Source organism: Fonsecaea pedrosoi (genome assembly GCF_000835455.1).
Source record: "Fonsecaea pedrosoi CBS 271.37 unplaced genomic scaffold supercont1.6, whole genome shotgun sequence".
Taxonomy (NCBI): Eukaryota; Fungi; Ascomycota; class Eurotiomycetes; order Chaetothyriales; family Herpotrichiellaceae; genus Fonsecaea; species Fonsecaea pedrosoi.
The window spans coordinates 2,029,309-2,043,671 of NW_013550610.1; the positions used below are offsets into that span (position 1 = coordinate 2,029,309).

The following is a 14,363-nucleotide window of genomic DNA, read 5'->3' on the forward strand; positions in this document are numbered from 1 at the left end:
GGGGATGCAGGATCAGGTTGGTCCCCCCTCGCCCGATCTGGGATCGTTTCCTTGGTCCGGCCTTGGCCAATGTAAAGACGCCTGGATGAAGACAAGTCGAATGCACGAGTAGATTCGTCGCCGTGGGCCCCAGGAGCTAGGCGGAGCAGGGGGGGAGGGGACGAGTTCTGTACTTGATTGGTAAGAAAGTCTTTGATGGAGCGTGAGAGTCGTGCTATCATGTAAGCCGACAATAGGCTAGGCATGGCAGGGACGAAGGAGGGAGGGAGGGAGGCCTTGGACAAATATCCCCAGGTGTTTGATTGTCTCACGCCATCTATTGATCCTCCATCCGTCTATCCATCATTGATTGAGGGCCATCTCATTGAAAGTACTTGCTCGGGTGCGCAGAAAGATCTTGGAAGTTTAGCGTGCAGATACTGAGTATAATCTACCAGAGACAGTTACACCTCTGTGTCTCTTTATCTGGGTTGATCGCAAAAAAGACATTCGCGCAACCGCCGCAAAGATGAAAGAACCGCCCAAGCTCTCGGCGGGAGACTACTTCTCCTTGCTCTACACCGTGACTCGTGCTGGTAAGTCCCTCGCCTGTCTGTCTCTCGCCGAGCTTGTGAGATGGTTTCGAGAGAACTAATGCTGGACATCGTCACATAGTGGGCACATTAACCTTCGCGACCCTCACGGGCTGGTCGAGAGGTGAGGATTGTCCGCGGGACTACAAGCGGCATGTCATCTACAGCACTTGTCGAACGTTGTTCGCGCACTTGTCGGTCAAGCAGATGCAGGCCCTACAGCCGACCACGAGCGCGGGTTACACGGCTTTTGCGAAGAAGCAAAAGTTCGACCCCGAGATTGTAGAGCTGGACGACGGGGCCTTGGGGTGCTTCATGGGGCCCAAGACGGCGAAGAAGACGCTCGTGTGGTTCCATGGTGGAGGATACACCTTCCCAGCGGCCGATCCGCACTGGGCCATGCTCTGGGATTTCATCGAGCTGGCTAAAAAGAACGACGAGCAGCTTCGAGTCATGGTTCTGGAGTATGAACTCACTCCCCATGGCTATTACCCGTTGCAACTCAAGCAGGCCGTCGCGGGGATCAAGCATCTGTTGGATTCTGGGTTGAAGCCGTCACAGGTGAGCGAGAAATGGTCCCTCTACCTTGGATGCCGTGGGATCAGTCCTGACTGACCTGCCGCGGGGAGCACACAGATTCTGTTTGGTGGTGATTCAGCTGGAGGTAACCTCGCTGCAGCGCTGATCGGTCATCTCTCGCATCCTCACCCTAGCGTATCTCCCATCTCCATCTCCAGTAATCTGGGAGGGGCGCTCTTGGTCTCTCCTTGGGCCTCGTTCACACAAGAGCGGGAATCCTGGAAGAAGAACTTCAAAAAGGACGCACTGGTCCCGGTGACAGTGAAACTATGGTCCGACAACTTCATGGTCAAATCACCCGTAGACAACTGGAACCAACCGGCAGAAGCGCCGGCGGACTGGTGGAAAGACATCAAGGTGGACAATGTGGCCATCGTGGGAGGGGAGAATGAGGTTCTCATCGACGACATCCGGGAACTCGCAGAGAAGATGAAGGTACGTCGCGACTGATCCCAAAAGCCCGAGGGTTGAGGCTGACGCTGAGATTTAGGTGCATAATCCTACACTCGAGTACCTGGAAGCCCCCAGCGAAGCGCATGATTCCATAGTAATGGATAGATCGTTTGGGTTGAAGGACGAGTTGGCATCGGAGCAGTTCATCCACAAGTGGGTTCTGGGCAGGTTAAAGTAGAGCAGGCGTGGAGGGATCATCACGCAACTTGTCGGCGAGGTTGTCTTGATATTACTTGATTGTTGCGGGCAAGAATCCGCGGAGGGGCGCCTTATGTGTATGTTGGGCGCAGCGCAGGGACTCCTCATAGGGAACTCCATAATCATCTCGATCCCATCAACCTCCCCTCTATCGTACTAACTACTAGGTCCTGAAGTCCCTAGACCACCTTGGCCATCAGTGCCACCTGAAAGCCAAAGGGAAAAGAGAAACCCGGGCCCGCCCCCATCCACCAATTCGATTGTTTCCTTTTCCCGCCACCTCTCCAATGGCTTGACGGCACCAAGTTCCCTGCCAACTCTTTCTCTCGGCTCACGATGCCCTGCGTGCCCTGCTTAGATCCCACTCCACGATCCATCCCTTTCCTGTGAAAACGAGCTGCCAAAGAGATCCATCATTCGCTGCCCAACTTTTTGCCTTGCGACCTTGAATTTCTGGGGCCCTACAAGTCGCCATCACCCCAGCTCCTCTACAAAAACGCAAATCACCACTCCCCCATCCATGTCGAATGCGCAGGTCGCAGCCTCGCTCCTCGTTAGGCCATTCCCAGTCCCGTGATCCTGACATTCGACCTTTCCAGTCCAAATCACTCGATCCTACTGCAGCCGGCGGGCCCGCCATCGAACTCGCGACCTTCGCCGGCGCCGAATCCTCGAACAGAGGAAGATACAAGGATAGAGAGCGGGACGCAAGACAGTCGCAGAGACGGCTCCTCAAACTCGAAGAACTCGCCGAACGAGACGACGAGATGAAGTTCTCCCACAGCATTCAGTTCAACGCTGTTCCGGACTGGAGCAGCAACTACATATCCTATAGCAACCTCAAGAAACTCATCTACACCCTCGAGAAACAGATCAACCGGCCGGTGGGCGAGACCCAACCCCAAGACGAAGAACACACCTCTCTGCTGGGCGGCTCGCTCGATCCGGACACTACATTCAAGCGCATGCTGGACTCGGAGTTGGACAAGGTCTGCTCCTTTTACAGGTTGAAAGAGCTGGAGATCTTTGGCGAGCTGGACCAGTTGTTGAAAGATGTCGAGGCCTACAAGGTCGACACGCGCGATGTGGACATGGACGAAGTCGTGGAAGCGGAGAATCGTCGGAAGACCGTGCGCTCAAACAGCATATTCAATGTCCCTTTCCGTCGACGGAGAAGGGCTTCGACGATGAGTGTGAGCTTGGAGGAACCCGAGGGCGAGGATGACAGCGATAGCGACGCTGAAGACAATACCGCGATGATCAGGAAGCCGACCTCGTCGAACCGTCCAAGGAGTAAAAGCACTTGGAACACTGATGGATCGGACCACTCTGCCCTGGCTGAGTCCCGCGAAGACCTACGAGCACCAGACTCGCCCGTGTTTCTTAGGAGGAGACCGAGCTTGGCCATGGAACTCGAGGCCTCCGACCCCGGCCATCTATCGTCGTTGTACGATTCGGGAATTAATCTAAAAAAGCGCATCATCAGCACCTACGTGTCGTTATGTGAGTTGAAGTCCTTCATCCAACTCAACCACACCGGCTTTAAGAAAGCGGCCAAGAAATACGACAAGGTGTGCAACCGAGATATTCGAAAGGACTACATGGAGAAGTCGGTCAACCCGTCCTACCCGTTTCAGGAGAAGACCATGTTTCATCTGGATGAGAATATCGCGAGGGTGGAAAAGGCATACGCCGAGGTCGTCACCAAGGGCGACCAGAGCATGGCCCGGAGAGAGCTTCGACTCCATCTCCGTGAGCATGTCGTATGGGAGCGAAACACGGTCTGGCGAGAGATGATTGGTATCGAGCGGAAAGCTCAAGCGGCCAACTTTGGTATCAGGCAGACCTTGCTGGGCGGAGTACAGGACCCGTCAAAGGCACGACTGCAGGGTGACCGAGAAGCTATTGACACAAAGGAAATCGTTACTCCTGTGGGTCGATACAGGTGCCCGAAGTGGTTGTTCAGTGGCACCTTGTTCACTCTTCTCGCTATTCTGGCGGTTTTCCTGGTTCTGCTGTACCTCCCGATCATGAAGAGTCCAGAGCAGCAAAATTGCTTGGCCATGCTGATCTTTGTGTCGTTGCTGTGGGCCACTGAGGTGATTCCCCTCTTTGTCACCTCTCTGCTGATCCCTTTTCTGGTGGTTGTCCTTCGAATCATGCGATCAGATGACAAACCTCATCATCGACTGAACTCCAAGGATGCAACAAAGGCCGTCTTCGCGGCCATGTGGACGCCGGTCATTATGTTGCTGCTCGGCGGCTTCACCATTGCGGCGGCATTGTCGAAATACCACATTGCAAAGATGATGGCAACGTTTGTGCTCAGCAAAGCCGGGACGAAGGCCCGCAACGTGCTCATCACGAACATGTTTGTCGGTATGTTCTTGAGCATGTGGATCTCCAATGTCGCTGCGCCTGTGCTGTGCTTCAGCATCATTCAACCCATATTGCGGAATCTACCATCGGATAGCAATATGTCCAAAGCATTGATTCTGGGAATCGCCCTGGCGTCCAACATCGGCGGCGCTGCTTCGCCCATTGCCTCACCACAGAACATTATCGCGCTGCAGAACATGAAACCTCCGCCGAGCTGGGGGATCTGGTTCTTCATCGCTCTGCCTGTGTGCATCCTCAGCATCATCCTGATCTGGCTTTTGCTGGTTGTCAGCTTTAAACCTGGCAAAGGGACCACCATCGTGCCTATCCGACCGATGAAGGACAAGCTTAATGGTGTGCAGTATTTCATCATCCTGGTCACGCTAATCACCATTGTCCTGTGGTGTGCTTCTCATCAACTAGAAAGCGTGTTTGGGGATATGGGTGTTATTGCCATCATTCCTCTGGTCTTGTTCTTCGGCACGGGCATTCTGACCAAAGAAGACTTCAATAACTTCTTATGGACGATCATTATCCTCGCCGCGGGAGGTCTTTCTCTGGGCCGCGCAGTCTCCTCATCGGGGCTGCTCCATTCAATTGCCAGGGGTATCACAGAACGGGTGGACAATCTGTCCATTTATGGAGTCCTCGTGGTCTTTGCGGCACTGGTGCTTGTGGTTGCTACATTCATCAGCCATACTGTGGCGGCACTGATCATCCTGCCGCTAGTGGCACAGGTGGGCGAGAGCATGAAGGAGCCACACCCGAATTTGTTGGTTATGGGTGCGGCGTTGATGTGCTCGGCGGCGATGGGGTTGCCTACGTCCGGGTTTCCGAATATGAGTGAGTTTCTCCCTTCTGTTCATCTTGTGATTGCGTTTGGGCCCTGATCCCGTGTCTCTGCACGAGACCTATGGTTTGCCTGTGGGATTTGTCGCTAACAAAATTTCCAGCTGCAATCATGATGGAAGTGCCTGAAACGGGGGTGCGGTATCTTCGAGTGCAACATTTCTTGACCCGCGGCGTCCCAGCATCTGTGATTACGTTCGCCATTGTGATTACTGTCGGTTATGGTTTGATGATGGCCGCCGGCCTTTGATTTGGTGCTTGAAGCGTGGATGCCAGCACGTAGTTGAGTTTTGTGCCATTCCTTTTAGATGTTCGTTGGGTATACCCTATATTAGGACATTGGAAAATGGGATACCCGGGTAGGAGAGGAGAAGGAAAACGGTCTCGCCGACCACGGATACGTGTGCAGAATGAGTGAATATAGGCCATTCCGGGCACAGTTGGTATAGATCCGCGTCTTCCGGAGATGTCTTTTCTCGCTTGGTAAGGCATATGTAGCGGAATAACGTGGACGTGTTTCCCTGCGGTCTCACAAGGACATTACATTATGGGTGTCGGTGTGTGTGAAAGAGTGCATAGTGCCTCTGCTTCTGGCCTCTATGCCTCCATGTGTGGTGCTGTACCTCCTCGTCCTCCTGTCTTGTTCTTGATCTTGAAGATCGGATTCTTCTTTCGATACCCTCTCTTCTGCTTTGACGTTTTATCTTCAAGTCTGTTTCAGAACAATCCCTCCTGCCTGTGTCCCATGGTCCTAGCACTCGTTCTGCCACCTACCACTCGACCACTCACAGCACCAGCACAAACTTTGCCGTGCTCTGCCTTGCCTTGTCTCGCCTTGCTTTGCTCTGCTCTGCGCTGCGCTGCTTTTACTTCACAACAACACGCGTGGTCGAGAACTCGACCCCCGCCGCCTCCGGAGCTGAGAGGCCATACGCGAACTGCACCGTCTTGTGCTTCTTGGAGCCCCTGCCTCTGCCTCTACAGAGCCTGAACCCGCCCTGCGCCCACATAATCCCCAGCGCGGGGCCCGGGTGGCCGATACAGAGAACCGACACGGCCAGGGCCATCATGGCGCCGTCGAGGACCATGAATTTGACCTCGTCGTTGGCGAGGGCGCTGCTGAAGCCTTTGCTCAGTTCGGCGACGCGGAAGGAGCAGCGGATCAGGATCGCAAGGGTGGAGATGGCGATTGCTATGTGGACAGTCAGGCGACAAGTAGGGCATGCAGCGAGGGAGGAAAGGATGTGAGGTAGGATGAGTGGCGCGTGAGAACAGGGGAGCCTACCAGATAGAAAAAGCTTGAACTTCAGACTCTTCCGAAGTGCGGAGCTGTTGCGGTTGACCAGATCCGGACGTCGGTGCACGGAGAACATGATCTGGAGACAAACACCGCAAAACGCAGTTGTCGACGCGACCTGGCTGGCAAGCCCCGCAATCAAAAGATCGACCCCGATCTGGTCCAGGCTAAGCGATATGTCCAGCGCGGTCAAGGCGCCCCCGGCGGCCTGGAGGACGAGGGAGAAGAAGTCGCACCCGACGAAAATCACCGTGATGGCGCGCGGGCTGAGCACGCTGAGTCGGGGCCCGTAGACGGCGATGATCCGCGCGAGGCAGATGTAGATGGCGCCGGAGAAGAGGGCCGGCCCGATGGTGAGGCCCACGAGGTAGATTATGAAGTAGTCGTTGTTGAAGTCGTCGTAGTGCAGTCGCACGCGGTACGCGTAGCCCAGGATCTCCAGGCCGATCCCGCCCAGCATGCCGAACATGAAGCCCCATGTGCGGTGCCACACGCCCAGAAAGGCCTGTGCCAGGCACGCGAGGCTGAAGACCCCGAGGTAGAATGCGTTTCCGGCCAGCGACGGGATGTACCTCAGCCGGCCGTAGTCCTCGACTGAGCAGGTGACATACGTGCAGGCGTCGGGGTCAAAGGTCGAGTTCATGGTCGTTCACGAGGATGTTAATACAAGACAATAGAACTTCAGAGAAAAGAGAGACGTGGACACACGAGAGAGAAGAACAGACAAACGACTCAGACCCATTGATGTCCATTGCCTTTGCAGACAGCATTTTATATGTGTTTTCCAGCCAGGAGTTTTTTCCTCTGTAAAGGAAATTTATGGCCTCCCGGTCCTCGTCGGTACATGTCTGGCCCATGCTTGACGAATTCGCTGTGATGAGCTCTCCACCGGGTACTACGCGCGGCTTGGTCGAAGATCTTTCTTTCCCTTGTTCGCAGGGCTTGGACCAAAGATGGTTGGAGGGGGAAATTGTGGCTGCTACAGAAAATGGTGGATGCCTGGCAAGGCTCGGTCTTTGAGTTTGGACCATTCCCCTTTCGGTCAGTTTGTGGGATTCACTGTCCCCTACTCTGGACTTGACCGTCACCAGCGTCTGATTCTTAATGTAACCGCATCCATGATACTTGCCAGAGAAATACACAGCATGGATTCTCTTCTCCTGCGTTATTCCTTCTCGGTCTTTGACTTCTACCCATGTCGCCCGCTGCTCCAACCTCGGCGGCAGCCCAGAAGCAGAGGACTCGTACCAACGTTCGGCAATCAAAGTATGGCTGCTTTACGTGCCGGTGAGAACTCCCAATCTATCAATCGAGCTTGGATATCGTCTAACCACTCCTCACAGAGCCCGGCGAATAAAATGCGACGAGGCCAAGCCACACTGCCTGCGCTGCCAGCGAGGGAAACGCACTTGCCAAGGGTATCCCGACGGCGCTCCTCCGAGCGGCCAAACGAGCGCCGTGGTGCTCTCTGCCAAACCGGGAAAGGTCGAAGGCATCCATATCAGCAAACCCAAACAGCTGGGGTCGAACCCGGAACTCGACCGTCTGCGTCTCTTGGCCTGCACCGTGCTTTCACAGGGACGGCCTGGCGCGAGGACAGAGGCAGAGACTGCATTCTGGAGTCATCTGGTGCCCCAGCTCGCACTGTCCATTCCGAGCGTCAGAGAGGCGGCCGCCGCGTTTGGAGCATCCTACGAGCAACAGATGCTGAAAAGAACCTGCGACGCCGCCAAACTCAAGGCCCTGAGACAAATTACGGCGGCGCTGGCGAAAATTCGACAAGACGTCCTCGAGCTCCCCCACGGCCCTTTGCCCATCCTTGTTGCGTGCATCCTGCTGGCCTCGGCTGAAACAATCCAGTACCGACATACTGATGCCCTGCTGCATCTGCGCGGTGCCTACTCCGTCATGAACTCCCGTGAATGGCTTGCTACGAGATGCTCGAACGGCAAAGCTCTGGCAGAGGACGACCTCTCGTGTCTGTTTGGAAAGCTGGACCTGCAAGTCATCACGTATGCGCGGGGAAACTCTCCAGAGCTTCAATACCCTGTGGCAGCGGCTGGGTTGGACGACGCAGACCTTGCGGCGTGGACTCCACAAAAGGCAGACCGTGAGCTCTTCCGGACGTTGCACTCTTGTTACGCCTTTGCTACAGTGGCATCTGAATACAAATACCTCCCTCGCGCTGCTGCTCGGGAGACGCTGGTGCCAGAGCAGAGTCGCCACATAGCCAGACTGAAAAGATGGCTTTCGTGTTATCGACAGTACTTGAAGACAGATCCAGACATGTCGCCACTCAACTATCAGCATGGACTGGTGCTTCAGGCACACTGCCTCAGCGCACTTATCTATGTCGCGAATATCCTCGACCCATTGGAAGTGGCATACGACAAGTACGCGCCGCAATTCCAGCAACTCGTCGAGTGTATTGAAGAAGCCATGGGTGCGGGATCTACCGAAGCCGAGATGCCTACCTATAACGTGGAGATGGGAATGATCGAGCCTCTTTTCTTGACGGCAATCAAGTATCGAGATTCCGAGTGGCGGGCGAGAGCCATATCCCTGCTGTGGAGATGCGGGAGAGAAGGGCCGTAAGTTTTCTTTTGCCTTGTTTTGACGGAAGACGCCATCGCAGCTGCGGTTCACCTTGTGCTTTGGTCATTGGACAGAAGCTAACCGTTGTCGCATAGATGGTGCGGATATGTCGAAGCGACCGCCGCCGAATGCGTAGTGCGTGCGGAAGAGACGGCGGCGGCAGCATGTCATGGAGCAAGCCTCATACCCACGCCCACAGCCTCGTGTGGACAGGCAGCGGCAGCCCCATCGAATCCCGCATTCCTTCCTGAAGACATTCCCGAGCAGGCACGGGTTGCCGGTCACTCTTTGTTCGATATTGTCGAGGACGCCTCCGGCTCCCAATGGGCTGTCGTGGAAATGTCCCGGTGCCGCGACATGGAAGCGATGCTGCTTGACGCGCAACTACGGCCGAAAGTTACGAAACATTGGTACATGTGGAAGGAGACGTGTCGGCTTTAGCAGTCATGATACAACACACAAGACAGGAAGGATTTCACTGACAGAACTTTGCCAAGGGCAAACGAGAGGAGAGGCACGATGTGTTGAACTATTTAGCAGTGTAATCAATTCTACCACAGCAAATATCCAGTCGTATATCCATGGCGCGCGTGTCTACGGTTACATGGTCTGCGCAAGCAAGGTGACGACGTGCCAGTGCCTACGAAATGATGTAGCAACGCTGAATGGTAGAAGTAACTCGTATATCCTACAAGCATCTTCGTCAAGGCAGTCAGCCTTTTTCTATTTCTGAGTGAACGAGTAGTAGTGCTACTTTCAATCTATCATCGAATCTCACTTCATATAGTCTTGGATATAGTCCTTGAGAGGACAGGACATGCTCTTCTAACCCCTCAACCGCTGCCTCCAGCCCTCCCTCTCCCTCTACGTCCGGCGGTAAGGATCGATTTTTGTCACTTCTTCACCACCACCGCCTCGAACCAATCGTAAATGACGTGATTAGCAAACCTCGCCGCGCCGAGATGACAATGCTGCTCCGCGGCGTCCTCCCTTGTGAACTCGACGTGCGTGGCCCGATCGCCCAGCGCGTCCGCCACCATCTTCGCCTGGCCTTTGGCGAAGTGGTCCTCGACGGCGTCGCACACGAGCACGGGACACCGGATCCGGTCGACCACGTCGGCGACGGTGAAGCGTCTGAGGATCTCGAGGAGTTGCAGCGGCGAGCGGACGTTGAAGGCCCAGCGGCAGTGCGAGAGGGCCCAGCGGAGCGTCGTGGGGACGTTGGGGTCGCGCATCGTGGCCTGGATGGCTTGCATCGCTGCCGTGGCCGTCGCCGTGGGGTCCGCGTTGGCGTCGACGTTGACGGCCGGGGCGAGTTTCTGGTGCGCCATCGCGCTGGCGACCGGGAAGATGGGCGTCCGCGCCATGTCGAACATGCCGTCGACGCAGAAGAGGGCCGCGAGGCGGGGTTCGAAGGCCGCGGCGCGGGCGCACAGGAGTCCACACAGAGAGTATCCCAGGAGGGCGACCTTGGCAGTGTCCACTCCGGGGAGGGTTTCGAGGTGGTCGAGGACGGGGCTGACGACCTGCTCCCACTCGAGGATGAAGCCCAGGCCCTGGGACCGCCGCGTGAAGACCTGGCCGGGCCCTTCGAAGCAGACGACGTTGTACCCCCTCTGCAGCGCGGCGACGCCGTGGACGTGGTACATTTCCTCCATGGACCCGTCGAGGCCGCTGCACATGATGACCGTGGGCCTTTTGTCGGCGGAATCAGCATCGGCGCGGAAAAAGATGGTCGGGATCTGGAACCCGCCCGCCGGCGAAGAAATCGTCCTTCGTTCCCCCGGGATCGGGAGCAGGGACATGGCCCGGTCGAAACAGTCCGTCTGCCTGTCCCACACGGCCGGGATGCGCGGGTCGTCCCAGTCCCCGTGGATGTACAGGTCCGCCATGCGGTAGTACGTCGCCGCGCGGAACAGGGCGTCACGCAGCGAGACCGGATTGCTCATCCTCGCGGCCTGCGCGGCGACGCGTTCTGCTCGTCTGTGGAAGGCCGCGTAGAACGACTCGAAATCCCCCGGGGCGATCTGGTCGGCTGTGGCGAGCACCTCGCCCACGTCGGCGGCGCCATAGCTGGCCAGGCCGAGGGCGCGGAGGATTTGGTATTGGAACGTGGGATCGGCGCTGAGTTGGACCATCGTGCCCTGGATTGACGGTACGGTACTTGTATCGAGTTTGGAACAGTAGTCGGAAGACCCTACCTATCGATCGACACTTTCCAACAAAGGCCGAAGAGGATATTTCTCGAAAAGGTTCGAGGCTGAGGCTGAGGCTGAGGCCTCGTCCACCTACTTACAAGTATATACTATATACCTTCCTTCGCACAAGTATCCATCGAGGAATCACGGAGCTTTACTTGAACGGGTAATTCGCGCGAGATCCCTGTTTATACTTTGCCTTTGTGCTCTTGTGGCCTTGCTGCCTTGTTAAGCTTGCGCCAGAGCGTGATGGCATGCATGGGCATAGCATGCGCGAATCACACCACTTTGACTTTAGCCATCATCGTCGTTCTCATATGGGGATAGTTTTTTTGTGGCTTTGCGAATCGGAAGACCAGCGATCGCCCAAAAAGTCAAAAATCGGAATCTTGTCCTCATGCGGACTTTGAGTTTCATCGTACAAAGAACAAGTCATTCCCAAGTTTAAAGCGATCATGTGAAGACGAGGATGTGTGGATTCGGAACCAACAGGAAATAAATGGATGGATGGATGGATCGGCGGATTTGGGGGCAATGGGGACTTTTGTCAGACCCACAGACAGATTCGGTATTCGGTCCACGGCATAAATATTCACGTATACCTCGTACAAGTACTTGTGTGACATAAGGGTACTGTAGATGTTGAAAACAGCTTCGTTTCTATACTGCGACTGATCAGACTGACGGACCAGCCCAACTCAACCCAACCCGGAATTGGGATAAGTCGTGCAAGAATCCCACGTGTGCGAACCAGGGCGATGAATTGGCTACACTTGGCATGGATTCAAGCTCCCACTACATACCTACCTACGAACTTCGCTTATCGATTGACATATTCTACTCTGCCGTACGTAGCTTGCTGTTCGCATCTATCTACCGGGATGTTGCGTCCTATAGTCATTCGGATAATAAATCACCATTGTATCTAAAAATCTGTGGAAGCACAGAGAGAGCGGGAGAGAAAGAGGGCCTTTTCCGTCATGTTCAACCCGCTGATCCTCGCGGCGGCCATCGCAGCCACATTCCAAACGAGGCTGGCGCTGGTAGCTGCAAGCCACTATATCCTCCCCGTCGACAACCTCCCGGCCATCAAGATGTCCTTGTCCGGATACTGTATGTCTAGACGACAACTGCATCGTATGAAAAGCCTGACGCATCCCAGCGGTTTATTCCCAGACCATGAGATTCAGTATTCCCTTTCCGAATAGTCCGTGGGGCGCGAATAGCTCGGAGTACTTGGTACGTAAGCGATCGCACAGTGGTCCTGTTGGTCGATGTCCATATGGGGCTCTACATGAGTATCTGTGCTTGGTACGCGTACGAGACAAGACATGAGTAGATGATGGGTGACACTGACACTGACACTGACACTGACACTGACAACCCTCTCTATTTATCTGTCTAGCAACTCGAGCTCGGAGTCGGGACATGCGAAACCTGCTTCGACGTGGTCTTCGAGGGCCCACGACAAAACCTAGAGCCTCGTCCCAAACATCTCTACCATCCCTACACACAGGACTCTTCGGGTGCCATCCACGTTGCCGAAATCACCATCAGCGGCGAATTTCCCGAAGACGATCATACGACGACGAGTGAGACCCCTACCACAGGAAATCTCCACTTGGCCATCATTTCTGTGGACTCCCAGCCCTTGGACACGTCTCTTGCGTTCTCGGTCATTTGGAACCTCGATAAGCCAACGCAGCGACTCGGGGGACTGGTGTACAAGCCAGCCCGGCAGGTCATCGAGTTCGCCGAGCATGACGAGTTTCCAGGTGATCCGCGAGTGCCGCCGCTCATGCCGAATGGGACCTGCGAGCCGGTGAGGGCGGTGAAGCTGATTGAGCAAGGTATGACCGTCCGGGCATTCGTCAGGTGCAGCAGATTGGGAAGGGGAACCAGAGGGGGCTAATATTGTGATAAAAGACCAAAAGACCCAGCGTGCCAACTTCGCAGTGACCTGTGAAGGCTGCTTCCCGTTCACCGTCAATACCCCTAATTCACTCGTACGTACCCATCTCATCCCCGACCGACCCTAGGTCCCAGCTGGAGAGGAAAGGCGTGGCCGCTTGCTGACTACTACAGATCTTCTCACTCCGACCCCAACCGCAAACCCAGCGCGACCACTTTGCCTTTGTCATCAACGGCAAAACGCAGTCACTCTCAGACCAGGGCTGGGGAATCGTCTACGAAGGGGGCTCGAGAATCCAGGTCCAAGCACCCGACGAATTCGACGTGATGCACACCCTCGACATGCTCCTGAGGGCCCGCCACGTCGTGGTCGAGGGAGAATACAGCGAGCTCGGATCCATCGACGCCGTCGAGACGTTCCGCGTCGACTTCTCCATAATCTTGATCGACGGACACCCGCCAGCCGAGCAGATCAGTTTCGCCGGCGAATGGGACGTCCTGCATAGAGTTGACGCGCGCATCCCGCGGTGGGAGAGCTTGGTCATGGGGCCGATGCCGATCAAGTTTCCTCGCCCGAAAGGCCCGCTGATCGATGATGATACCGACGGGCCTCGACGTCCGTTGGGTTCGGGGTCCCGGGTTCCTAGTCAACATTGCCCGAACAGTTTGACGTTCGATGCGTTTTTGATGTTTGTGGGCTTTGTAGCGGGTATAGCGATTCCGAGACGCCCGAGACGGCGTGGGTAGCTAGGAGTATGGAATATGTGGTGAGGACCGTTCATCTTACCTTTCTCAAAGCACTGTAACCAGGAACCTTGTCTCAAGCCAAGCAAGGCAGGATTCTTCGTCGTGGATAGATACCGAATTGTGCGATGGCGGTATGAGTGGCACAGGCGCCGGAAGAAACCTCGCTAGATGTTGTCTGCGTTCCTCTCCTCTAGCTCTGACATCCCCTTCCTCCTGGCCGCGGAGCGAGCGAGGCAGAGATGAGAAGAGAAGAGAAGAGAGCAGAAACGTCAGTTCCTGTTACCGCTACCCCTTGAGCCCTCCCACATCCGCCCCCTTGTACCACCTCACCATCTCTACCCAGTCAAGGAGATGGAATTTTTAAGGTTGTTAGATTGTTAACCTATACTCACACAACGCTATTCGACTCCTCGAGAAGCGATAAGCTTAGTGGTACTTACCATAAAAGTCCGAGATTGACCACGTGATATAATCACAATCCACGGCGGAATACCACGTGATGGACTATTCGTATGTATATACTTTGTACACGAGGAATGGTACTTTGTATCCTGAAGTGCCTGTGGGTGCCTGGGTGCCTGGATG

General features: G+C 55.4%; 6 protein-coding genes across 6 annotated transcripts; 4 read left to right on the top strand and 2 right to left on the bottom strand.

Annotated features, from left to right (window-relative positions):
* Positions 1-508: 508 nt before the first annotated feature.
* Z517_09555 (uncharacterized protein) lies at positions 509-1,782 on the top strand (the record flags this gene model as incomplete). Its single annotated transcript, XM_013425463.1, has 4 exons — positions 509-575; positions 655-1,133; positions 1,209-1,586; positions 1,642-1,782. The coding sequence occupies 4 exons, from the start codon at positions 509-511 to the stop codon at positions 1,780-1,782; spliced, it is 1,065 nt and encodes a 354-aa protein (XP_013280917.1).
* Positions 1,783-2,329: 547 nt separating this feature from the next.
* On the top strand, positions 2,330-5,280 carry Z517_09556 (uncharacterized protein; the record flags this gene model as incomplete). Its single annotated transcript, XM_013425464.1, has 2 exons — positions 2,330-5,024; positions 5,135-5,280. The coding sequence occupies 2 exons, from the start codon at positions 2,330-2,332 to the stop codon at positions 5,278-5,280; spliced, it is 2,841 nt and encodes a 946-aa protein (XP_013280918.1).
* Positions 5,281-5,896: 616 nt separating this feature from the next.
* Positions 5,897-6,970, bottom strand: Z517_09557 (uncharacterized protein; the record flags this gene model as incomplete). The annotated part of the gene is made up of 2 exons (XM_013425465.1): positions 5,897-6,222; positions 6,316-6,970. The coding sequence occupies 2 exons, from the start codon at positions 6,968-6,970 to the stop codon at positions 5,897-5,899; spliced, it is 981 nt and encodes a 326-aa protein (XP_013280919.1).
* Positions 6,971-7,522: 552 nt separating this feature from the next.
* On the top strand, positions 7,523-9,363 carry Z517_09558 (uncharacterized protein; the record flags this gene model as incomplete). Its single annotated transcript, XM_013425466.1, has 3 exons — positions 7,523-7,614; positions 7,671-8,918; positions 9,018-9,363. 3 exons carry the CDS (start codon positions 7,523-7,525, stop codon positions 9,361-9,363), a joined length of 1,686 nt encoding a protein of 561 aa, XP_013280920.1.
* A 452-nt stretch (positions 9,364-9,815) lies between these two features.
* Z517_09559 (uncharacterized protein) lies at positions 9,816-11,060 on the bottom strand (the record flags this gene model as incomplete). The annotated part of the gene is made up of 1 exon (XM_013425467.1): positions 9,816-11,060. The coding sequence occupies one exon, from the start codon at positions 11,058-11,060 to the stop codon at positions 9,816-9,818; it is 1,245 nt and encodes a 414-aa protein (XP_013280921.1).
* Positions 11,061-12,100: 1,040 nt separating this feature from the next.
* On the top strand, positions 12,101-13,778 carry Z517_09560 (uncharacterized protein; the record flags this gene model as incomplete). Its single annotated transcript, XM_013425468.1, has 5 exons — positions 12,101-12,233; positions 12,283-12,359; positions 12,526-12,970; positions 13,047-13,126; positions 13,206-13,778. The coding sequence occupies 5 exons, from the start codon at positions 12,101-12,103 to the stop codon at positions 13,776-13,778; spliced, it is 1,308 nt and encodes a 435-aa protein (XP_013280922.1).
* Positions 13,779-14,363: the final 585 nt, after the last annotated feature.